Source organism: Trachurus japonicus, chromosome 8 (assembly GCF_045865225.1).
Source record: "Trachurus japonicus isolate A0001 chromosome 8, Traja_1.0".
Lineage (NCBI taxonomy): Eukaryota > Metazoa > Chordata > Actinopteri > Carangiformes > Carangidae > Trachurus > Trachurus japonicus.
The window spans coordinates 232,955-259,354 of NC_140914.1; the positions used below are offsets into that span (position 1 = coordinate 232,955).

Genomic DNA, 26,400 nt, shown 5'->3' on the forward strand with positions numbered 1-26,400 from the left:
TTGATTTTTTTATTTGTCTCAAACAAGCACATCAAAAGACAAACTGTATATGTAGAAAGAAACAAAACAATAATGATACTGTGCAAGTTTGAGAAGGGGCTGAAGGAAGCAAAGCTTATCAAGTTCAGACCCCCCTTACATTGTCTCTCTGGGTTTTTACATTTGGATTTCTTTGAGTCTAAATCCTCATTAAAGGGTCTGATCTGTGACTCAATATGCAGCAGGTGAACTATATGCGTGCATTGAGTTGAGTTGAGTTCCTGATAAAGCCACAGATGTGTTTCTGTGAAACCGTCTTTCAGGAAATAACAAGTGATGCCATGTTAAATAAGATGTAGTGACATGAGATGGTGAGGAGATAAAAGCTGAGGTTAACAGAGCAGCAGAGGACGAGTCCAGCAGTCAGAGAGGAGACAGAGATGAAGACAGACGTCTACATGGACATGGATCACCTGCTGCTGCTGCTGCTGCTGCTGCTGTGGAGCTCAGGTAGGACTGAGGGACAGTGTTGAATTACAGGGGAGTTAAGGGCAAGGCATCTTTATTTATATAGCGCATTTCATACCAAGGCAACTCAATGTGCTTTACATAAAGAACAGCATATAACAGCATAAACAAAAGAAAACACTTGGTTACGCAATGATGCAACAAGTGAGTTTCTGATTAAAATGTTGAAAAAGAGTGTTTCATGTTTACCTTTATGTCTTTTGGAAATCATGAACTGTTTAACACATTAACAGACATTTTGATCAGGAGAGCACAAACTTTTGCATGCACAGTTGAGAGCTGATACTGTGCAAAATAATTGATTATTATGTTTTCTTCTGTTCTAAATATGTATAATATGATTTGGAATTAGAACAATTTTCTTATAATTTACAATGTTTTTAAAAATTATTTTAATTATTTTATGAGCATTAACACTACTAAAGAAGCTATAGGCTATGTAAGAATTAAACCACCCAATACTATGTGACCAGAGACCATGCACATGCACACATAGGGCGCAAAGTCTCATATTGAAAAGTGCCATTTTTATGTGTTTTTAATAAATAAATGAATTCCTGTTGTGCATGGGGATGTAAAAAGCATAAAAATGCCATGGTTATCTACCGTATGCATTTCCTTGTAATACCGTGTCACGGTGTTGTGTGTGTGTGTGTGTGTGTGTGTGTGTGTTGAGCCTAAAGCCGCTGCTGCTCCGCTCTGTCTTTCACTGAGGGAGGGGCTGAGAGAGAGAGCTGAGCAGCTGCTCCTGATTGGGTTTTACCTGCAAACTCATATTTACACTGTCAACTAACTGATACTTGTTCTGTTGTGTTCTGTTTATGATATGACATGATATATGATATAGCCAACGATGATTGATTATTATTATTGATTTATTCATGTATTCTTCTAGTGTTGTAACGTTTTGGCAATATTGTATATACAGTCATAAAGCTGATTGAAATTGAGAGAGAGAGAGAGAGAAGTCCATGTGTGCTGCACATACTAGATGAGACGTGACAGTGGAGCGACTTAAAGTAGCACTATCACAAATACAGCAGTAATAGCAATAAAAACAACTGAAATATGCAATAAATAAGTCCAGGGGAGCATTAACTATCTGTACACAACATATAGCCAACGGTGTGGTGCTTGTGGAGCAAATGCAGAATTCCTTTTTGTGATGAGACAAGCCGGCCCGGCGCTTAGCTCCGCCTCCTGAACGGCTCGCTGTGTAAAGAGGACGAGGATGTTTATATCTGATACGCTGCACCACCGGCCCCATCTAGTGGCCAAATAAAGTATTGGAATTTGAGATAGTCCTACTTTAAACCTTTGTGTCTTATAAATGATGAGGTAAAAAATCTTGGAGTGGTCTTTAATCAGACGTTTTCATTTGAGTCTCATGTAAAGGAGGTGACAACAACAGTGGCCTTTTTTCACCTCAGAAGAATCGCTGAGATCAGGTCTATCCTCTCATTGAAAGATGCAGAGACTCTTACATTATTAAAAATAAATGATTCATGCCTTTGTGACTTTCAGGTTAGACTATTGTAATGTGCTTTTATCAGGGCTGCCCAAAAAGAGCCTTCGTGGTCTGTAGTTGGTCCAAACTGCGGCAGTCCGTACTTAAATACGAGTCATATTTCAGAAGAGTGCCCATTTGTGTTTGTTTAGCAGCTTGTTAATAAGAGTTAAGCCCCCCCTCCTCTGTCTAACATCACCTGAATGTAGTGAACAGCAGCAGCAACAGGAGGAATCACTCACTCAGCTTGATTTCACTGACTATGTGAGTGATTCCTCTGACTATGTGAATTAGTTTCCAGATGTTGAGTTTATTGTGACGTTGCTGCTGTTCCTCCTGTAGAAACATTCACAGCAGCAGTCATAGTGGTCACTTCTTGGTTGTGTCACATTTTAGATGTGTAGCCTGTACTTCTAGTTTCCACTTGCACTCCCATGATTTTTTTGTTTGTTATGCAAGCCATGTTAATGTGCACCTTGGAAAAAATACCATGTTAGCCTGAACCGACCAGTTGAGAAGTCATGACTTGGTTTCAGGAGGTTTTGGTCCAGCTCATTGTCCCACTAATATAGGTGTCAGGCTACGTTAGCTATGCTACGTCAACAAATCATTGAGATCAGCATGTTGATGCAGTCCTGTAGGTGTGCAGACTTTCTCTACAGACTAAACACTAACTGTCATTTAACTTGATTCATTTATTTTGTTATTGGCCTGAAAAACGCACACACGCGCTGTGTATGCATACATACTGCCCCTCTATAATCATGTGCACGTCCCTGCAGAGACTAAGGAATCAGGTTGGAAGCTACAATCCTCACTGCAGCCGGCTCTGGATCGAATCCTGACTCTGGTGGCCCTTTGCTGCGAGTCATTCCCCCTCTCTCTGCTTCCCCGTTTCCTCTCTCTCCTGGCTACGCTATCAATTAAAGAGCAAAAAGCCCCAAAAATATACTGAAAAAAGAAGAAAAGCACGCAGCTATTTCTGCTCTAAGTCTAAGAACCTTCATTAATCTGACAGTTGTCTTAAGAAATTCCTTAAGAACAACTTAAAGGGATAGTTCACCCTAGAATGATATTTCGCTCATTATCTACTCACCCTCATGTTGACTAAGGGCTGGAAGAATTTTCAGAGTCCACCGTCCCTTCTCTGAGTTACAGGGGGTCTCGGCATAGCAGTGCATTTCAATGCAACGGTTGCAAAGGGACACCAGAGCTCTTCGTAAAAAAACACACACAAAAAAACATCCAAATACCTCCATGCTGCTCGTATGTAATGTCCGTCTTGTGCTGAAGCCCCAAATTGCGTAATTGTCCCGAAAAAAATTAAATAAGTCTATATTTTAAGCTTGTTTGTAGCGGAAGCATCTCAAAGCTCCTCTTCCTGGTCCGTCCAAATCTCGCGTGATTTGCGCCGGCGTCAGTGCGGTTACTGCGAATCACGCGAGATTTGGACGGACCAGGAAGAGGAGCTTCGAGAAGCTTCCGCTACAAACAAGCTTAAAATATAGACTTATTTAATTTTTTTCGGGACAATTACGCAATTTGGGGCTTCAGCACAAGACGGACATTACATACGAGCATCATGGAGGTATTTGGATGTTTTTTTGTGTGTGTTTTTTTACGAAGAGCTCCGGTGTCCCTTTGCAACCGTTATATGGACATGCACTGCTATGCTAAGACCCCCTGTAACTCAGAGAAGGGACGGTGGACTCTGAAACTTCTTCCAGCCCTTAGTCCACATGAGGGTGAGTAGATAATGAGCGAAATATCATTCTAGGGTGAACTATCCCTTTAAGAATGACTTGTTCCTAAACTGTGTGATGGTGCGACTGTTTCTGCTTCTTAGTGACGTGGCTGTCTTCACAGACCTCACTGATGTCTCCTCTCTGGTTTTCTCCTCAGGACTCTGGGCTGAAGGAAGACACAGCTCCACAGGTAAACAGAGAGGATGAGGACACATGAAGGTGCTGGTGGATGGATGAGTGTGGTGAAATGATTTCACTGTCAACACTGATCACCAGCTGATGGTCCTTCACCTTCCTGGTCACAGACCATCTCCTTTACATTTAAAATGAGTTCCTAGAGTGAAAAAGTAAAGAAGTAGATGTATTTCAATAAGGATAGTTTACAAGGGTTACTGACCGTCCTGATATAGAGTGAATAGGAGAGTAGGATCATCTCAACCAACTGTACTGACTTACTGAGCCTCCAGATCATCTGAGTCTGTCACAGAGGTTTAAGTCGCTCCACTGTCACGTCTCATCTATGTGCGGCACACAGAGTTATCGATGAGCTTGTACTTCTCTCTCTCTCTCTGGACGTGCATGTGAGGGAGCGCGCACCACGAGGCTGCTTCCCAATCAGCTCAGTGAGATGAAGGCTGCTCCTTTGCTCCTTGTGTCAGAGGTTGTGACTTAAATGTACATTGTAATAGCAACTCTCTTGTTGTCATTGTTTTATATCAGTGTCATTCTTCATGCCACCACAAGATGGAGCCAAAGTAATTAATCTTCACCTGCTCAGGTACAAGTGGAGCTACAGGTTGGATTTGTTCATTTCTGTTTGAATCAAACTCACTTCTTTCACTCTTCACTCTCTTCTCTGTGTTCAGAGCCTGTCAGGTTGGTGGGAGGAGCCAGTCGCTGTGCAGGTGACCTGCAGCTGAAACTAGGAGAGTGGAGACCAGTGTACAGTGGCCTCATCTACATCTGGAACCTCAAGGCAGCATCTGTAGTCTGTAGAGATCTGGACTGTGGCTCTGCTGTTTCAATAAGAAGAAGAGAGGAGTCCTCTGAGAGGTCTGTGTGGGAGATCAACCCTGACTGTGTTCAGTCTGGATCTACCCTGAGGGAGTGTTCATCATCATCATCATCATCACATTCCTCTTTCTCCATCGTGGAGATCACCTGTTCAGGTGAGTCCATCAGTGACATCATCAGTGACAGTCAGGTTCAGTGTCTTCTTCCTTTGTTGTGGAGACAGAAATGTTCAGTAACTTGTTCTTCAGTATTTAAGTGAGTGAAGGTGAAGGTCTGGTGGTGATAGTCTCCGTGGCGACCAGGTGAAGCTCCTCCCGTCTGTGCAGGAGGTTTCATCACCACCGTCTCCTCTTGACGATGAGCGTGCCGTTAGCCCGTAGCTCCTGTCTGCTAGAACACCCAACACCTCAACTGTGATGGAGTCCCAACTCACACACTCACAGAGCGTCGTCCGACAACAGTTCACAGTCCGTTACTGATCAAACACAACGCTTACCACCAGTGTTGGGTAGTAGCGCGTTATTAGTAACGCCGTTACGTAACGCCGTTACCTTTTTCAGTAACTAATAACGTAACGCGTTGTTTTTTTTAAATCAGTAACTCCGTTTCCGTTACCAAACGCTGCGTTACTCCGTTCCTTTCCGTTCCTTTGGGTGAGTTTTACAGTGGCAAGCACTTCCCATAACATCCTAGCGATCAATAAAGTTTCATTGAATTGAAAGAAAGACAGAGCACACTGCAACACTGTGAAAAACAAAGCACTTTGCGGCCACCTTCTAGCGTCCCACACGTAATCAAACACGCTCCATGAAGAGGACTGGACAGGTCAGGTCAGGGCATGACGGCGAGCTAAGGTAACGTAGCTAACGCAGAATCACAGACCGAAGCTGTGTCCCAGTTCAGGCTGCAGCCCCTGAACTGGGACACAGCTCCAGAGTCACAGTGAGACACAAGCAGCCACTCCACCGAGCAGCAGCGGTTAGAGTCCAATTATGACGCCTGAAGCGCTAAACACAGAGCGATCGCTCTGGGTAAACACAGCTGATCGATTGAATAAAATTACTGCTGGAGTGAATTTATTTCCGTCATTGAAAACAGGCTCTTGAGTGTAACTCAGTCAAAGTGACGTATCCTCAATATTTGTTTGCAGTTCTGTTAGGTCAAAGCTGCTGTCCATGCTGACACCATGCAGCATGATGATGATGATGATGGTAAAGTTTTACAGATAAAAACACGTTCTTTCATCGGCATCAGTACAGAACTGAAATGAGGTTAAATTCAATCAACCTTTATTTAATGGGAGCATTGGAAAAAAAAAACGTTTTAAAGTAATGAAAAAGTTACTTTTTCAGTAACGCATTACTTTTTGGTTTAAGTAACTGAGTTACTTTTTTAATGAAGTAACTAGTTACTATTTTTCAGTAACTAGCACAACACTGCTTACCACACACACAGTCCACTGCTGTCGACTCCACGCCATTAACTCTCAGCTTCTCCCTCTTCCTCATGCTCAGCTCCACCCAGAGGTTTAAGTCTTATTATATTTAATAAGTCACACATTTAAAACTGAACTTATTTGTACATTGTAATATCTTATTTATCTTAAAGTATTATTTATGTAATAAGAAAAAAAGAGAAAATACCAAGGCATTCATCTTGAATATAAATATTAAAATGCCTTTATTGCATTAAGGGCCAAACTTAGTAAAAAAGACGCTGTTATTTATGTAAATTTAACTTCACCATAATAACTGGTGTTTTATCTTGAACTTATTCCCCAGAGAGAAAAAAATTAAATAAAAACAACTGATATTTAAAAATCCTGGAAAAACGGTTCCATCAGGCCACATTTTGAAAATACACACGTCAAAAGTCCAAGCCCCTTTCCTCAGACTTGACCGCAGCTCAACTTTATGCAAATGAATCCGTCAGACGTGAGGTCCAATGGGGAGCGAGATAGAGAGCAGCTCGACGGTGTTCATCCACTGTTCATGCCTCTTCAGTAACACGCCATCAGTGTTCCCGCCTTCCAAAACGTCTGTTTTTAGAGAGGCGTCTTGGTGAGGCCAGTGGCTCCTAGACGTGAGAGGAACAGACACACAGCCCACTGCTTCAGAGCAGCTACAGTGGAGAGGCAGGAGAGAGAGTGTGTGTGTAACGTTGTGAAGGATCCTCGGTGTGTGTCCAGAGGTTTTCAGCCTCTCTCCCCGCGGTGACTGATGTTTATCACAGAGTGAATACATTAACACTAATTAATAATAATAATTAATTAAATGAAGGAACCAGACAGTAGTGGTCTCCTCTGTGTGTGAACATGAACTACGTTTAGTTTGCTGCTGTTTCACCTTTCAGCAGGACTCAATAGCAAGTGGGAGGAAAACCATGGAAACCAGTTGGCTGAATGTATTTATACCTAGAGCGCAGCAGGGGGCGGGGTTATAGTATTATGAATGATGAATGGGAGCGGATTGAAGTTCTGCTGCTTAGGCTGTTTCCATCCCTCAAAGCCATAGACAGCGTCAGATGGAGACTCAAACATGCACCCAGAAGTTTATTTACTTCAAGCAAGTCAAGAGTTGATATTGAAGAAATTACCATTACATACTTCTACTGAAAAGCCCTACTTTCATGATATACTATCACTGAACTTTTTACAATTTAGATACATTTCACCCAAAAGTGGAGTATCCCTGACGTTTTGTGAGTGGTGTATGCTGATGAGTTTAAAGTTGATATGACAGTAAATAAAGGTCAGGATCAAAGTTTAAATGTTGTGTCTCTCTCTGCAGACTCTGTCAGGCTGGTGAATGGGACCAGTGTGTGTTCAGGCAGACTGGAGGTCAAGTCCAACCAGTCTGACCAGTGGTGGTCCTCAGTGTGTGAAGATGACTTTGACCAGCAGGATGCAGAGGTGGTCTGTAGGGAGCTTGGCTGTGGGGCTCCTTCAGTCCTCCAGGGGGCGCTCTATGGAGCAGTGGAGGCTCCAATGTGGACCAAAGAGTTCCAGTGTGGAGGCAATGAGTCAGCTCTCCTGGACTGTAGAAGCTCAGGCTCAACTAGAACCAGCTGCTCACCTGGCAAAGCTGTTGGACTCACCTGCTCAGGTACAAGTGGAGCTACAGGTTGGATTTGTTCATTTCTGTTTGAATCAAACTCACTTCTTTTACTCTTCACTCTCTTCTCTGTGTTCAGAGCCTGTCAGGTTGGTGGGAGGAGCCAGTCGCTGTGCAGGTGACCTGCAGCTGAAACTAGGAGAGTGGAGACCAGTGGACAACATCAACATCTACTGGAACCTGAAGGCAGCATCTGTAGTCTGTAGAGATCTGGACTGTGGCTCTGCTGTTTCAATAAGAAGAAGACAGGAGTCCTCAAGGAGGTCTGTGTGGTGGATCAACACTGACTGTGTTCAGTCTGGATCTACCCTGAAAGAGTGTTCATCATCATCATCAGTTTCCTCTTCCTCCACCGTGGAGATCACCTGTTCAGGTGAGTCCATCAGTGACATCATCAGTGACAGTCAGGTTCAGTGTCTTCCTTCCTTTGTTGTGGAGACAGAAATGTCCAGTAACTTGTTCTTTTTGTATCTAAGTGAGTGAAGGTCTGAAAACAAGACATTTAATATCTCAACATGTTACATCATCGACTTTAGTCAAGAAGTTAACTTCCACTTTCCACTTCCATTTAGACAGTTTGGAGATGTAGGAAAACATTTTCAACAAATCAACTTTCATAATTTGATGCAGTTCAGCTGATCTAAAAGTACTATAAAGCAACCCCCCCCCCATGGGCTTCCTGCATGTACAGGTGTAGGCAGCCCCCTGGTCAGTGCTGGAGAGGAACAGACCTCATGTATGGTAAATAATGAAGAAAGCTCTATGTCCTATAGGAAGCCTTCACTGTAGTGAGTCGTCTTCCTCTCATTCCTCTGCTTCATTATTTTCTTTAACATCAACAGTTTTAACCCTTCAGTCTCTTTGAGCTCATCATCTCTGACAGATCTCATTCTTCAGAGTTTGACAGATTTCTCTCTGGTTTATTTCTGCTGTAAAGACGTCAGAGACCAGGGCAGCTGCTGGCCAAATTGGGGCCCTAAGCAAAATGTTATTTGGAGGCCCTTAACGTCAACAGTTAAAAAATGACTGTATAATGATATGCCATTCAATTTGACAACATTTATTACTAAGAACAAACCAAATAAATAATAGCTTCAAACCAAATTCAATCAATAAATCCGAGTCACCAATAGTTATCAATTAAAAAAAACGTTGTTTTGTAATCTATTATTATTATTATCATTATGTTGAAGTCCAGACTGTTGGTTGGTTTACTTGAGTCTTTGACTGATGAGCTGGACTTTGAGTCTCTTTAATGGTTGTGTTGGGGACAGAAGGAACTCATTTCTGGACACATGCTGATGAGTTTAAAGTTGATATGACAGTAAATAAAGGTCAGGGTCAAAGTTTAAATGTTGTGTCTCTCTCTGCAGACCCTGTCAGGCTGGTGAATGGGACCAGTGTGTGTTCAGGCAGACTGGAGGTCAAGTCCAACCAGTCTGACCAGTGGTGGTCCTCAGTGTGTGAAGATGACTTTGACCAGCAGGATGCAGAGGTGGTCTGTAGGCAGCTTGGCTGTGGGGCTCCTTCAGTCCTCAAGGGGGCGCTCTATGGAGCAGTGGAGGCTCCAATGTGGACCAAAGAGTTCCAGTGTGGAGGCAACGAGTCAGCTCTCCTGGACTGTAGAAGCTCAGGCTCAACTAGAACCAGCTGCTCACCTGGCAAAGCTGTTGGACTCACCTGCAAAGGTACAAGTGGAGCTACAGGTTGGATGTGTTCATTTCTGTTTGAATCAAACTCACTTCTTTTACTTTTCACTCTCTTCTCTGTGTTCAGAGCCTGTCAGGTTGGTGGGAGGAGCCAGTCGCTGTGCAGGTGACCTGCAGCTGAAACTAGGAGAGTGGAGACCAGTGGACAGCAGGAACTGGAACCTGAAGGCAGCATCTGTAGCCTGTAGAGATCTGGACTGTGGCTCTGCTGTTTCAACAAGAAGAAGATATGAGTCCTCAAAGAGGTCTGCGTGGTGGATCAACACTGACTGTGTTCAGTCTGGATCTACCCTGAAGGAGTGTTCATCATCATCATCATCACTTTCCTCTTCCTCCACCGTGGAGATCACCTGTTCAGGTGAGTCCATCAGTGACATCATCAGTGACAGTCAGGTTCAGTGTCTTCCTTCCTTTGTTGTGGAGACAGAAATGTTCAGTAACTTGTTCTGTCAGTTTAACACGTTAATTAGATTAATGAATTACACTGCAAATTAACGCGTTATAAAAATGAACGCAATTAATTCTGAGATTCTGAGTGGCAATTCAATGCGCAAGCATTTTAAATTTGGCCCATTGAATGACCCGTAGGCTACTTGGCAGTGGCACGTCATGGTAGCACTAGCACCGAGGAACAAGCGCTTCTGCCCCTCAGCTGTGTGTGTGTATGTGTGTAGCCTATGTGTATGTGTGTAGGTGTGTGTGTTCCGCTCTCACGCTCTGTTTAGATTAATAAACACAAATAGGCTACAAACATACACACTTTGGACTCTGGTATTTGTCAATCTCTGTATTTTATTTTGAAAATTGCTTTTATTTTGAAAATTGACCGGATTTTCTAGTGTTTCTCTGTGTGACTTCCTGCCAGAATTGACGCGAAAACAAGACATTTAATACCTCAACATTTTCAACAAATCAACTTTCATACTTTGATGCAGTTCAGCTGATCTAAAAGTACTATAAAGCAACCCCCCCCCCCCCCCATGGGCTTCCTGCATGTACAGGTGTAGGCAGCCCCCTGGTCAGTGCTGGAGAGGAACAGACCTCATGTATGGTAAATAATGAAGAAAGCTCTATGTCCTATAGAGCTCCGGACCCCACGTGACCTCCAGCGTTCGAGCGGCCATTTTGGCAGGAAACTGACCAGCTCCGAAGCATTGACTGTAAGCGCCGAAGCCGTCTGAGTTCACATGATCTCACTTTAATTCCAACACATTGGACTTAATATAAAAAAAAACTAAATGGATTAAATATTACCGACCCTTATAATGCCCCCGGGGTGCTTTTCAAAAATATTTTCGCCGAACAAGACGTCCTAGACCTGCAGTATCTGGACACAGCTACCTGATCAACTACTCTACAAGCATACACAAGCCGGCTTTATGCTCTTTGTGCTCCACAAAATGACACAAGCAGGAAAGACGGTGACAAAAAGAAAAGAAAGAGGCAAACACATACAAGATGTGAGTCTCCTTCGCCTCCAGCCTTTCCAAGCTGACCCAGAGCCGGTCGCAGCGCACCGCCGCATCCGCCGCGGGCTGATCAGCACCGGGGAGAGCTCCCGGCCGGCACCCCGGTAGCACCCCGGACAGCTACGAGCTAACGTTAGCCATGCTACACTGCATTAACTGGGATGATACGACACTTACCCTTCTAGTGAGGATACAGCAGGTTTCTGCTGGTAGATTCCACAGCTGGACGTTCATCACAAAGCCAGACTGCGTCCATGTGTAACCCTCCAGGCTTCTGTATGCTTTTAGAGCAGCGCGATGCAAAGTTGATCAGGTAGCCTAACTTAGCTGTGTCCGCATACTGCAGGTCTGGGACGGCGGCCGGCGGCCGGAGATACTTTTGAAAAGCACCCCGGGGGCATTATAAGGGTCGGTAATATTTAATCTATTTAGTTTTTATATATATTAAGTCCAATGTGTTGGAATTAAAGTGAGATCATGTGAACAGACGGCTTAAAATCTTCCATTTTACTGCCAAAATGTTATGCAGCTGTTCTCCTGGTCCACCGATCCACGTCTGCCCTCCTCCCGCACTATCTACATATACAGTCACATCGTTGTGTGTTTTAATTAATCCTGTTTAACACACACAGTGTGATCGCAGTACCGACAGAGTGACAGGCAGGCTCATTGTCAGTGTGCAGAGGGATGAAATGACAGCTGTTACTCCCCACAGTGACTCCCCACACTTAAACCTGGTTGCTTCTATACTGAAAAACCCTGACATGTCAAGCTTTAGGGTGTGTTTGAGGACTAATTTATCCGTCTAACCATCATAACTATGACACCTGAAACGGTAAACACAGCTGATCGATCGAAAAAAAATTACGCCGGAGTGAATTTTTTCTGTCACTGAAAACGGCTGGTTCTTGAACGTAACTCGGTCAAAGTAAGACGTATCCTCAATATGTTTTGCAGTTCTGTTAGGTCATACTACATGCTGACAAAGTTACACATGTAAGACTTGTATGGGCTCGGAGAAAATCGCTTTGTTACTCTCGTTCCGCACCCGGCTCTCCCCTGTATCTGGGTAGTTGACAAACTAAGGTGAAACAGTAATTTTTTTTACAAAGTACAAATTATTAATGACATTAAATGAAATTCTAATGTTCAAAGTATGAATTTTCTTGAACTGTTAGTGTTCAGCAGATATTTTTTATTTTTTCCACTTTTTCATAAGCTTTTTTCACATGCCCGGACATAAATTGTCCTGCGGTGTGACATCACATTACAGTAAAATTTACAAAAATAATAATAATATTTTCAAATATAGATTACTTTAATTGAAAGTTTAAGGATCCCTTTCTGCAAACTATCATTGATAATCTACACAGGTAACTTATTCTAGCTATTTTTCAGTTCCATTCTTTAATTGTAGCCTCTTGTATTGCTCACACTAGTGAAACTTTCTTACAAAATGTTAATATTATGATGAAAATGCTGTTTTTTCTTACAGTTAAATTATGCATTGTTTAAAAACAAACACATGAGGATTGGATTAACTAAATCTTCATAAAAGCCTTTTAATTTTATTTTAAGTGGTGTCACACCGCATGACATGATGTCACACCACAGGACAAGATGAGACACTATACGATTATTAGTAGAAATTTATTAGGTGATACTAGAACAATTACATTCATTTATGTAAATCATCTGACAAAATACAAAAATATAGTTTCACTCTTGGCTCTAACTATATGAATTTTAACACAAAACTTAATATTTGTGAACAAGACATGTTAACATTTTGGAGACATCACATCAGATTCGTAACTAAACAAGACACACTGTAATTAATGACAATTATTTTAACTCATAAAGTCTAGGATAGTCAAGACTAAGAATTTTAACAACATTTTAAGCACATTTTCAAAACAACTTATAATTTGAACAGCTTGGACACATTTACTTTCTCCTTCTTTCCCTAAGTATCTCCACACGCCTGACCTCATCCTGGTTCAGCCTTTCACAGTACCTCCTGTCCTTCTCTGCTCATTCCTAAAACAACAAAAAACAGTTCAAAACAATTCTCAGTGACCAATTACTTTTCATACACAACAAACAATGATAAAACAGGGGAACAAAGGGACCGCAGATAAAAAATGAGCTCCAAGCTAATTCAATGCATTAAATGGCAAAATTTATGCTAAATATTGTACATGGTACCTTTACAAAATACAATATAATGATAAAATGTTACAAAACAGCCTACATTTTAAAAACAACAGGCTTTTAACTCATAACACAGTTGACTAAGGTGTGTCACACCGTGGGACAATACTGTCACACCACAGGACATTTACACAATTGTGGCCATTTTGAATCGTTACTATACATTGCTGAGTGTTAGCATCTTGCTAGCTGAATAAATATAGTGTTTCTAACCTTATTAGGTGATTTTTGAAAATAAATGTCTTAATTTTCTCAAAGTAGAGCTGTCACACCGCAGGACTAACAAAAGTGGACACGTTGATCATTTGACACAAAGTATGAAATTTGTTAAATTAATGAGAGATTAACACTCACCTTTTAATCCTCAAATGACAGTGCAATATCTGAGGCACTTCCTGGTTCCTCTTGACAAAAGAACACCTATAGTTGTCTATAAAAAATGCCTGTTTAAAAACCCTGATCTTTCATGTCACACCGCAGGACAGCATTTTCATTACAAAAATTAACTTACTGTGATATTTAATATAGGAGTCTTGTGCATTTTAAACCTTTCTATTAGTCAAGTAAATATGTATAAATGAATGCCAAAAGGTGTTTATGAACAATTATTTTGATGATTGTATTTATTTTATACATGTTAATTTTTCATATCTAATTTATTACGGTCACACCGCAGGACTTTTTCCATGGTTATCGTAAAATAAAGACAGAATAAAACATATCCTTAATCAAAAAGGAAAACAGTTACATTAAACATCCTATTTTGCATTATTGACATGAGTTATGTGGAGGAAGAATACATTTTAATGGATATTTTTACTTGATTACGGAAAAATCATGCGTCATGTCAACTACCCATCTACTCTACGAAAATCTTCAGATTCCTGCCAAAATGGCGTCGCTGTCAGTTTCGGGGCTGCGTGACGTCAGCGTGACGTCAGCTCCCGGAGCTCTATAGGAAGCCTTCACTAGTGAGTCGTCTTCCTCTCATTCCTCTGCTTCATTATTTTCTTTAACATCAACTGTTTTAACCCTTCAGTCTCTTTAATGGTTGAGTTGGGGACAGAAGGAACTCATTTCTGGACACATGCTGATGAGTTTAAAGTTGATATGACAGTAAATAAAGGTCAGGATCAAAGTTTAAATGTTGTGTCTCTCTCTGCAGACCCTGTCAGGCTGGTGAATGGGACCAGTCTGTGTTCAGGCAGACTGGAGGTCAAGTCCAACCAGTCTGACCAGTGGTGGTCCTCAGTGTGTGAAGATGACTTTGACCAGCAGGATGCAGAGGTGGTCTGTAGGGAGCTTGGCTGTGGGGCTCCTTCAGTCCTCCAGGGGGCGCTCTATGGAGCAGTGGAGGCTCCAATGTGGACCAAAGAGTTCCAGTGTGGAGGCAACGAGTCAGCTCTCCTGGACTGTAGAAGCTCAGGCTCAACTAGAACCAGCTGCTCACCTGGCAAAGCTGTTGGACTCACCTGCTCAGGTACAAGTGGAGCTACAGGTTGGATTTGTTCATTTCTGTTTGAATCAAACTCACTTCTTTTACTCTTCACTCTCTTCTCTGTGTTCAGAGCCTGTCAGGTTGGTGGGAGGAGCCAGTCGCTGTGCAGGTGAACTGCAGCTGAAACTAGGAGAGTGGAGACCAGTGGACAGCAGGAACTGGAACCTGAAGGCAGCATCTGTAGCCTGTAGAGATCTGGACTGTGGCTCTGCTGTTTCAACAAGAAGAAGATATGAGTCCTCAAGGAGGTCTGTGTGGGGGATCAACACTGACTGTGTTCAGTCTGGATCTACCCTGAGGGAGTGTTCATCATCATCATCACTTTCCTCTTCCTCCACCGTGGAGATCACCTGTTCAGGTGAGTCCATCAGTGACATCATCAGTGACAGTCAGGTTCAGTGTCTTCCTTCCTTTGTTGTGGAGACAGAAATGTTCAGTAACTTGTTCTGTCAGTTTAACACGTTAATTAGATTAATGAATTACACTGCAAATTAACGTGTTATAAAAATTAACTCAATTAATTCTGAGATTCTGAGTGGCAATTCAGTGTGCGGGCATTTTAAATTTGGCCCATTGAATGACCTGTAGGCTACTTGGCAGTGGCACATCATGGTAGCACTAGCACCGAGGAACAAGCGCTTCTGCCCCTCAGCTGTGTGTGTGTATGTGTGTAGCCTATGTGTATGTGTGTAGGTGTGTGTGTTCCGCTCTCACGCTCTGTTTAGATTAATAAACACAAATAGGCTACAAACGTACACACATTGGACTCTGGTATTTGTCAATCTCTGTATTTTATTTTGAAAATTGCTTTTATTTTGAAAATTGACCGGATTTTCTAGTGTTTCTCTGTGTGACTTCCTGCCAGAATTGACGCAAAAACAAGACATTTAATATCTCAACATTTTCAACAAATCAACTTTCATACTTTGATCTAAAAGTACTATAAAGCAGCCCCCCCCCCCTCACACAGACCATGATCTAGGATCTAACCCTAACCCTAAATAATGAAGAAAGCTCTATGTCTGACTGTTAACATTCAGCCAATCATCTCTCCGTTTACAGACCTGCTGGTCCAGCCAATCATCTCTGTGTCCTCCATGTACGGGGTCTCCCAGGCCCAGCAGCAGGGTTATTCAGGAGTGTTGATGGGCTCCAACTTCAGCATCAGCTGCTCCATCCAGCCACAGTACCCAGGAGGCTCCTTCCAGCTCACCTTCACCTCCTCCAACACAACGGACAGCTACACCCAGCCAGCTGTCAATCACTCCGCCTCCTTCCTGTTTCCTGCTGCAGAGCCCGCCCACCAAGGAAACTACAGCTGTGTTTATCACCTCTACGTTTTCTCTCATAACTTCTCCTCTGAGAGCCGTCGACTGTCCCTCACCGTCTCAGGTGAGTTGAAGCACATTTCACCTGTCTGTGCTCAGGGGCCCATTGTCTCTGTGAAGGTACATGAGCACCATGATGGTGAGAAACTGGGTTTTACATGATGAGTCAGACGTCAGCAGGATGACTCAGCTTCACCAGGATCATGTTTGGTAAACTGCCTGTAAAGACGGTGATTAACACTCACCTGAGACATTTCAACCAGACACAGGCTGGAAGGAGACAAGAAGCTTCAGTTCATCCTTTCAGACTAACTCTGTCCACCTGTTGTGTCTGTCCAACATCGTCAGACGACCTCATTCTCTAAGAACTGACTCAAACATGTTGAGGTTTGTTTAATGAAGCTGTTGTACTCGTGTCATGTGATCTAACGTGATGACTGAATGTGTCTCATCAGATCCAACAGGTCGTATCATCAGACTGGTCGTCCTGCCACTCGGTCTGCTGCTGATGATCGCTGTCATCTGTCTCAGCCTTAAGGTACCAGACTCTCCTCTGTTGACCTGAGCTCTGTCTGACATGAAGCTCTCAGCTCCTGTGTGTTGAACTGAAGTCTCATGTCTGTGTGCTGCCACATCTCTCCAGGCCACCAGGGGGCAGAGTCCAGTCCAACAGGAGGCCATAGAGCTGCAGTCTTTCAACCTGGGTGTTTCCACAGCTGACGGAGGGCCAGCTGAAGAAGAAGGAGTCCAGGCTGCAGAGGAGGAACTTGTCTTACTTCCGGACTCGTCAGCTGCCACACACCTGTCCATCAGCTCAGTCAACGATCCAGCATCGTCCCTCAGATGTTCCCTTTAGAGTTTCACTGAGATCCTGCATCGTCCCTCAGATGTTCCCTTTAGAGTTTCACTGAGATCCAGCATCGTCCCTCAGATGTTCCCTTTAGAGTTTCACTGAGATCCTGCATCGTCCCTCAGATGTTCCCTTTAGAGTTTCACTGAGATCCAGCATCGTCCCTCAGATGTTCCCTTTAGAGTTTCACTGAGATCCTGCATCGTCCCTCAGATGTTCCCTTTAGAGTTTCACTGAGATCCAGCATCGTCCCTCAGATGTTCCCTTTAGAGTTTCACTGAGATCCAGCACCGTCCCTCAGATGTTCCCTTTAGAGTTTCACTGAGATCCAGCAGGAGGAAACCCTCTGTGGTTTCATCTCTCCTCTCAGTCTCATGTGATCAACAGGTTTTTGCAGCACAGAATCTCACTGATTTATTGGTTTAGAGATTGAAAGTACAGTGCTGAAAAGCTATGAATCGTTTTTCTTTATCAATTAATCTCTTACATTTAAAAAAAATATTATTATCATGAATAATAATAATACATTTTATTCATAAAGCGCTTTTCAAGGACTCAAAGACACTGTACAGCAGTAGTTGCCAACCTTTTTTGGCTCGTGACCCCATTTTGACATCACAAATTTCTGGCGACCCCACGCCCTCAATCAAGATGCGCCAGCTTAGATATTTCGATATGCTGCATTTTATTCAAACTCAATTTGTATTTGAGAAAGTGAAAGTATAGAATACTGTTGTTTAAGATTGTGTGTGGTGTTTTTAATTATAATTTCAAAAAGAATAATAATTAGTTACAAAATATTTTTATCAGTAATTTTATTTTTTTTATCAAATACTAGACATTTCAGGCGACCCCATTTGAATTCCAGATGACCCCACGTGGGTTCCTGACCCCAAGGTTGAAAAACACTGCTGTACAGGAAATAAATAAAAACAAACAATCACACAAGAAGCACAGAAAAGCATTAAAACATCAGGGGCATTACAACAGTTAGGAACAAAGACAGACAACATTTAGGTATTAAAAGCAAGCTTGAAGAGGTGAGTTTTGAAAGTGGACAGGTCAGAGCAGGTGCAGATGGGTTTGGGAAGGGAGTTCCAGAGGGAGGGGGCAGCGACACTGAAGGCTCTGTCGCCCCAGCTCCGGGGCTTGGTCATGGGGGGTAACGACAGGAGGTTTGCATCAGAGGAGCGGAGGCAACGGTTAGGAGAGTGGGGGTCGAGGAGGGCAGTGAGGTAGGAGGGAGCCAGGTTGTGAAGTGCTTTGAAGGTGAGAAGAAGGATTGTGAAATGTAAACGGTAGGGAACAGGAAGCCAGTGAAGGTTTTGGAGTACGGGGGTGATGTGGTCATAGGGGCGAGTGTGGGTGAGCAGGCGGGAAGCGGAGTTCTGGACGTACTGGAGTTTATTGAGGGTTCTGGATAGGGGTGGGTATTGCCAAGGACCTCGTGATACGATACGCATCACGATACTTGAGTCACGATACGATACGATATTGCGATATCCAAATTTTGCGATATATTGTGATATTCTACGATATTCTACATAGTTCACTGAAAAATGTAAAAGGCATTATGCATCTTAAAATCCGAGTTGTATGTACATCAGATGATAGTGATAATTTATGGGACAAACTGAGTCAAAACAATGTAATTCAAATTATCCATGCCATTTTATACAAGTGCAAGTTACAACAACATATTTGCATGAACAACACACTGAGGCAGCAGTACAGTGACACCTCACGGAGCAGAGGTGCAGAAGTCGTTCTGGATTTACGTCTGAAACATGATTTATTATTTGAAAAAAAAAAATCGATATTTAAATATTAAATATCGATATCGTATCGTGATATAAAGTCATCGCGATATATTGCCATATCGATATTTTTGCCCACCCCTAGTTCTGGATGAGAGGCCATAAAAGATGCTGTTGCAGTTGTCAAGTCTGGTGGCGATGAATGCGTGGATAAGGGTTTCAGCGGCAAAGAAGGTAAGGGAGGGACGAAGTCGGGCAATGTTTTTTAAATGAAAGAAGGCCGTACGGGTTAACTGGGTGATGTGGCGATCAAAGGAGACGGTGCTGTCGAGGAAAATTCCAAGGTTACGGATGTGGGAGGAGGGCGTCAGGGAAGTGTTGTCGATAGAGAGTGTGAAGTTGTCGGCAGATTTGGTGAGGGATTTGGGACCAATGATGATGATATCTGTTTTGTCGTAGTTCAGTTTCAGAAAGTTGAGATGCATCCATGATCTGATGTCGTTGAGGCAGGAGGCGAGGGTGGCGTGCGTGGTAGAAGTGATGGATTTGGTGGAGATGTAAAGCTGGATGTCGTCGGCATAGCGATGGAAGTGGAGACCATGTCGGCCGACGATGTTACCGAGGGGAAGCAGGTACAGGATGAAGAGGAGGGGACCAAGCACCGAACCCTGGGGGACACCTTGGGAGAGGAGGGGCAGTGGAGGAGGAGCAGTGGTTGGTGTGTATGAATTGACGACGGTTGATGAGATATGACTGTGTCCATGAGAGTGCAGTTCCGGGGATGTCGAGGGTGGAGGAAAGGCAGGAGAGGAGGATGGAGTGACTGATGGTGTAAAAGGCTGCAGTGAGGTCAAGAAGATGAGGATGGAGAGGTGGTCGGAGTCTGAGGCAAGGAGAAGGTCACTGGTGATCTTAAGAAGGGCTGTTTCGGTGCGACGTTGAGTACAGAATCCAGATTGAAATGGTTCAAATAAGTTGTTGGAGTTGAGATGAGCTTTGAGTTGAGCAGCAACGACACATTCAAGTATTTTGGAGAGAAATGGAAGGTTGGACATTGGCCGGAAATTGCTCATGATGTCGGGATTGAGACCAGGTTTCTTAAGGATGGGGGTGACAGCAGCCAGTTCCAGTGAGGGAGGGACGGTACCAGAGCTGAGGGAGGTGTTGATGATTGAGGTGATAAGAGGAGAGATGATGGGGAGACAGTTGTTAATGAAGCTAGGTGGGATAGGGTCGAGTACGCAGGTTGAGGTGGTCATTCCTTTGAGAAGGGTTGGGATGTCGTGCTGGATGATGGGGGGGAAAATGGGAGAAGACCCGGGCAGTTATAGGAGGGCAAGACATGGCAAGGCAATTTTATTTGTATAGCCCGTTTTTACAAACAGTTTGTCTCAAAGGGCTTTACATCCCATCATAACAACATCCTCTGTCCTTAGACCCTCACATCGACTGAGGAAAAACTCCATGGAAACCCTTTTAACAGGGAAAAATTGGAGAAAATTGGAGGAGAGGAGAAGAGAAGAGGGGAGGAGAGGAGAGGGGTGGCAGGGGAAGGGGAGGGAGGGGTAGAAGGAGTGGGAAGGGAGCTGTAAATTGTGTCAATTTTGGATTGAAAAAATGAGAGGAAGGAGTTACTATTTTTTTAATCATTATTATCGCTATTATTATCAAGTGTGAAGCACCACGTATGTGAATATGTTTGCTATGTATAATCTATGCAACTATAAGGTTCTTGTCATACTGTTGTTGTTGTTGTTGTGTCTTTTTTAGTTATTTTTCTGAAATAGTCTATAATTAATGTTACCCTCAGGACAAGTGTGGGGGTGAGGGCTTTGGGTTGGGAGAGTAGCAGCCGTAAGGTGAGGTCACAGCTTTGGTTGAATGCAATAGCCAATGGCTGCTGATATTTTACGAAATAAAATGAAATAAAATAATCTCATCCAAAGTGAATAAAGAGCAAACACCTGGATTTGTACAAAATGCTAATAAAGTGATGACATAATGAGTGTAAATATGACTGCTGCCTATTATTTGTCCAGTCATAGTCATGAGGCTGCAGCAGATGGCCAAGCTCAATAAAGTAATCAAACACATCAACCCTTACATACTGTTCATTTCATGCCTTCTTAGTACGATAACAATTCCCTCTGATGTTTGAACTACAGATCTAATTACAATGTATAAATGTGTTCATAAATGTGTGATTGATCCTTATTGATGTAGCTGTAGAGAGCAGGGAGAGGGGATTGAGGTTTTACACCACTCATTTAGCTATCACCACATGGTTGGTACCAACAGATGCCTCCTGTCTCCTGGTTTCATATGATGTCTGTATGTATGTTCACTTTAGCTTTAAAACTGGGCCGTTTGTGATGCGATAAGTATTTCACATTCATTCAAAAATGATCGTGGTCATTTTAACAACAGTTACTATTTATAGATCTAGTAGCCTACTGTCTGCTGCCTGCTGGTCCTGCTTTTTAGCTAAAGCTGGACTGATCCTAACTCTCCGTCTGTTGACATCAGAGCTCCTGCAGCGTCGTCGGAGCCTCGCTACATGGGCGCTACCAACACACAACTGGGAGGGGGGTGGTCGCAACGCTGCAAGCTCCGCCCCCTTTACCTTTACCTCCATCCACTAGCAAACACCTGAGCATGAACGCACTAGCATCGTCACACAACAACACATTTGCTAACTTTCATGTTCAATAATCGGTAACCCTTTAATTTACAGGCCGTTAATTACGTCATAATGTCAAGAAATTACCAAGAAATAATAATTAATTGCGTAGTAATGTCAAGAAATAGCCTAGAAATAACAGTCAATTTCATAGTAATGTTGAGAGATATAGCCTGGAACTTACTTTTAATTGTGTAGAAATAGCCCAGTAATAATGGTCAAATGTGTAGTAATGTTGAGAAATATAGCCCAGAAATAACAATTAATTGCTTAGTAATGTCAAGAAATATAGCAAAGAAATGACAGTCTAGTAAAATAGACGTAATAACAAGTTGTAGTAGTAGAATTGCAGTGAAAATTAAAGGGTTACCAAAAATTTGAATATAATTTGAATATTTAACATAAGAAGCATTAGAAATTTGAGGGGAGGATTGACAGTCCTACTCAGTATTCTGGTAAGTTCAGTTCAAGAAGGATCCAATGTGTATGTTCTGTGTATCAATGTCAATTCAGTTTCTTTGTCCCCAATTTCTATAATTACTACTACGTTAACCCGGGTAGGTGAGGACTGTGTGTGTTATCTGTTCTTATCTGTTCTCGGAGTGTGAGATTCAGATGACGTGGAGTCGTAGAGGAAGGTTCTGCAGCTGGCCACACCGCGTCTCCAACTCTCTCTCTGAACCGCTGGTCTGGGCTCGCCGTCTCAACCGGCTCTTTCTCTCTGTTTCTCAGGCAGTAGTTCAGAAAAAACAACCTACACAGAAAGTGCACAGTTGTAAGGAACTTAATCTGATTCTGTCTCAGTTTCTTATGAGATCTCACCATCTTCTCAGTTCAAACATGAAATATATTACCAGAAATCAAGAAAATATATTAACACACAATCAATAACTTATTATGCATTAAAAAGATTAGTTTTAACCATAAAATGTAATCAATTATTCATGAATTATCATATCAACAATAGTATTTTTAACAGACACATAATGTATGCATCCTTTTTAACCTCTGTTTATCTTATATCATCAGTTTTTAATTATTTTAATTCACCTTTTTAATATTTAACTCTTAAACATCAAATTAATTACAGTTTTTATACACAAAAGTGCAATTTCTTCATCAAAAAATTAAATATACCGCACCTTGAATGGTACTGTTAGCCTTTGCAGTGGCTAATAACACAAATGAGCAGTTCAAATGGCATAAAAAAAATAAATAAACTGCATCTTCTCATTGCAAACCACATGGAAACTAAGCTTTAGCTTAGCGATTAGCATAGCGATTAGCATAGCGATTAGCATAGCGATTAGCATGAACTAAGCATAAACAATAGACAAATTAGCATTTAGAGCTAGCAATTAGCATGTCGCGGTTGTTAGCATTAGCATTTCAAGCTAGCGATATTTTTTCAGACAATAAACTACGGTAGAAAGTGCACAAAAGTCACAGAAAAACATTGAAATGCATCCTTTGCTATATTTTAAGCAATATAGACCACCTTAAACCAAGTTAATGGCACAATAAATGCATTTTCCCCGTCTGAGCAGCTATCAAACTGCAGGCTAGCTGATGGCTAACTGTGTGCTAACTCACTGGAGTCTCATGCATTTAATCTCACCAGAGGTTTTTTCTCCTCGGCTCACGGTTTATCGGGTTGAACCTGGATTCTCCGGTGACTACCGGGTCTGTCTGCAGCTTTCTGCTTCTCTTTGCTTCGTGTTTGCTTTGTTTTAGCCACCGACTCTCTCGGTCTGCTCTGCTCTGCTGCTGTCTGCCTCGTGTCTGAGAGGAAAATGGCGTCTGCTCTCAGGTGCAGACTTCACGCAATACACGCAACACCTGACCATGGATCTATTATTATTAGATAATATAAATAATAGGCCTACTACATCCATGTACCTGGCCTAGGTTCATCACGGGGAATAAAAACACTACCAGATAATCCATTTTACATCTATTTTTTCATTGTTTTTATTCTCAAATCTTTTGGTTGAATGTACAAAACTTTCTTGAAAGAAAAACTGGTCATCCAATACATCTACATGAAAAGGACATTTTTCTTTATTTTGATGATAACCAATTGGATAATGATTCAATTTTTTTTTGTACAACTTGTTTTATTTTTAGGAAAATTTCACATAGCCTACACAAAAGAAAATGGACTGACGGAAAACCAAACCTTGCACTTTTTTTGAAAGAGCTTTTTCAGTATGGCACCGACACCAAAGGACTTGAAATACCAAAAGCGTTAAAAACCAATTTTATTTTGGATAAGTATGTATTTATTTAATATGATCTTCTTTATATACAGAGATATTTATATATGTAGATATATAGAGATATTTTATTTTTATTATATATACATGGTAAGCATAAACTCTTTGTATATAATAGCCTATATATATATATTTTTTTTTTTCCCCTGGCACAACAGTATTGTTCTGTACATAAATGTTAATGAAGTTTAAAAAAAAAAAAAAAAAACACTACCAGGGTAACACTACCATCTACTGGAGGTTTACTGGAACTGTCTAAATTCAATTCAAATCTTTATTGTCATACTGAAGACAGCATCACACAGTAGCCTACAATGAAATTCTTACTCCGTGATGATACCTCCGGCAACATTAAAAAGCAAGTAATAATAAAAAACAACACTAGTTAAAATGACAACATTGAATAAATAAATAGTGCAAGAGCAGTTATAAATAAATAATGCAAAACAATAAAAAAAAAAAAAAAAAAAAAGGTTAGTAACAGCTGATTGTTCATGCTGGTTACAGCTGATATTCCTGCTCACTTTGGGGGAGACTGGGGTTGGTTGTCACATATTAGTTTTGTGTGAATATCTCCTCATCACAACATCCTGGAGTAGTCATTCTAACATTACAAGGCAGCAGCTTAAAGTCTTGGGTTTCAATGGGTATCCTGCTCATTTCTCCAGCTTATTTCAACATTTATTTATTAATCATCAAAGACAATCTGACACATCAGACCACACACGCTATGGGGTTGGTTGTCACATGAAAAAAATGAAGTGATTTTTTATTAAAATGACATGAAAAACACAGAACATAAACATGACACATGGGACTCGTGTTTTTTGTTGTTAAAAATGCAGAACTCTGAAATCACAGCATTCAAGAACATCATAGAAAAGAACCATCATAGAATCACAGTAGAACTACAGAAAACAATTCATAATGGTCGAACAATACTACTGCATTGAGTCACTGACATTTTTTGCTAAAAACCGAGTTTACAACCATCCTGTAACAAGTTCACTACCAAAGTAACGGACTACATGTAACGGCGTTACGTAATCAGGATACAAAAAAAGGGTAACTGTAGTCCGTTACAAGTACAGAAAAAAAACCCGTAATCAGATTACCGGTACATTTGATTAAAACGGAGATTACTTGGCTGATTACTTCACATTTTAAAAATCAACCACAGGCTATAGAGCGGCCGTAGAAGCCACTCGCCGTCTCGTTGTAGTTTCAGAGGAGAAGCACAGACAGAGCTGCTCTGCCTCTTCTGCCCGTACGGTGTGTATGTGGCTGAGGCTACGCTGCCTCTTAACGTAACTCTACTAGTCTGAGCGGCACGTACGTTCACGTTGCCTTCGTGAATTGTAAACACAGACGCCCCCTCGGTTTTAGCTTCCAGCAGTTTAGCAGCTAATTCAACAGCAGTGATGGATAACTGTACCGGAGAGGCTCAACAACTTCATGAGCTTCATTTGAGGAATAAACAGCAGCTTTTACCTGACGGAGACCAACACCTGAGCTACGGTAGCTAACAGCTAACAGGTTATTTCTCTCTCTCTCCCTCTCTTTCTTACACACACACACAGCTGGTTGTCTGTCATATCTGTTGTAAACCTTGTAATAACAGCTTGTTGAGTACAGTTAACATTATTGTCTTCGGTTTGAGTGTGGATTAACTCGTGGTTTGTGCTGGCGGCTGTCACTAATGTTGATAAAGTGATGATTTACAATCGAGAGTTTATCCATTGTGTTTTATTTTGAAATTTAGCGGATGCTCGGTGCGTTTCATTTCCTGTTTCCTGCGTGGATTGATGCGTGATGGCTGCGTGACCATTGACTGAATTTGCATGTTTGGTATTAAAGTAATCCAAAAGTAACTAAATGTAATCCGTTACATTAGCCTACTTTAATTTTGTGATACTTAGAGTAAGTTACTAATTACATTTTCTAACAGGTAACTTGTAATTGTACTGGAATACATTTTTAAAGTAACCCTCCCAACCCTGCTCCTTGCACTGTTTTAAAATTGTGCTAAATAATAAATCAAATCATATCAAATCAAGAAATATAGCAAAGAAATAGGGTTAGTCTAGTAAAATAGACGTAATAACAAGTTGTAGTAGTAGAATTGCAGTGAATTACTGCTAAGTATTGGGTAATTACAGAGTAAATAGCCTGTCGTTTCCATGATATAGTCAAGTACTTTCAGTGTGATTAACCTGATGTAATTGTAATTTCCACAGTCTTACCTTATGGTTAGCTGCAATATCTGTTTCCCAAAAGCAAATGGTAGATGTGGCAACTGCTGGAAATGTCACCGTAGTTAACCCATAATTACCTTTCTGCTGCCTGCAAAGTGTAGTGGACTTTGTTCCTTAGAAACGTATGGGTAGTTTCAACATAACTAACACGGTAATAAGATCTTACACTGTAATAGTCTTTCCCAGTCACCCATTTGGATCAAATGTGTAAATATTTTCCAACAAAGATAAGCTACGTACCATGAAATGTCACAACATGAACTCTTTTTAGGAACATAGAAGCCATTTCCAAATGATGGAGGAGATAATTACCTTCACATTTTATATCAAGTGTACAATATTCCTGCTATAACCTATCCACCTGTTTCTGAACTTCATAGAAGAAAGGCAAAGTAGATGAGAGTACATGAATGGGATGTTGTCCTGTTCAATCTCAAAACTCATATTCACATGTTCCCATGAAGAAAATACAATGAAG

At 41.7% G+C, this 26,400-nt stretch overlaps 1 protein-coding gene across 1 annotated transcript; it reads left to right on the top strand.

Moving 5' to 3' along the window:
* Positions 1 to 419: 419 nt before the first annotated feature.
* LOC146982226 (scavenger receptor cysteine-rich type 1 protein M130-like) lies at positions 420 to 16,968 on the top strand. Its single transcript, XM_085785554.1, has 12 exons — positions 420 to 489; positions 3,917 to 3,949; positions 4,626 to 4,928; positions 7,563 to 7,877; positions 7,966 to 8,259; positions 9,419 to 9,574; positions 9,663 to 9,953; positions 14,444 to 14,758; positions 14,847 to 15,134; positions 15,839 to 16,168; positions 16,560 to 16,642; positions 16,748 to 16,968. The coding sequence occupies exons 1-12, from the start codon at positions 420 to 422 to the stop codon at positions 16,958 to 16,960; spliced, it is 2,691 nt and encodes an 896-aa protein (XP_085641680.1). The 3' UTR covers positions 16,961 to 16,968.
* The last annotated feature ends 9,432 nt before the right edge of the window (positions 16,969 to 26,400 follow it).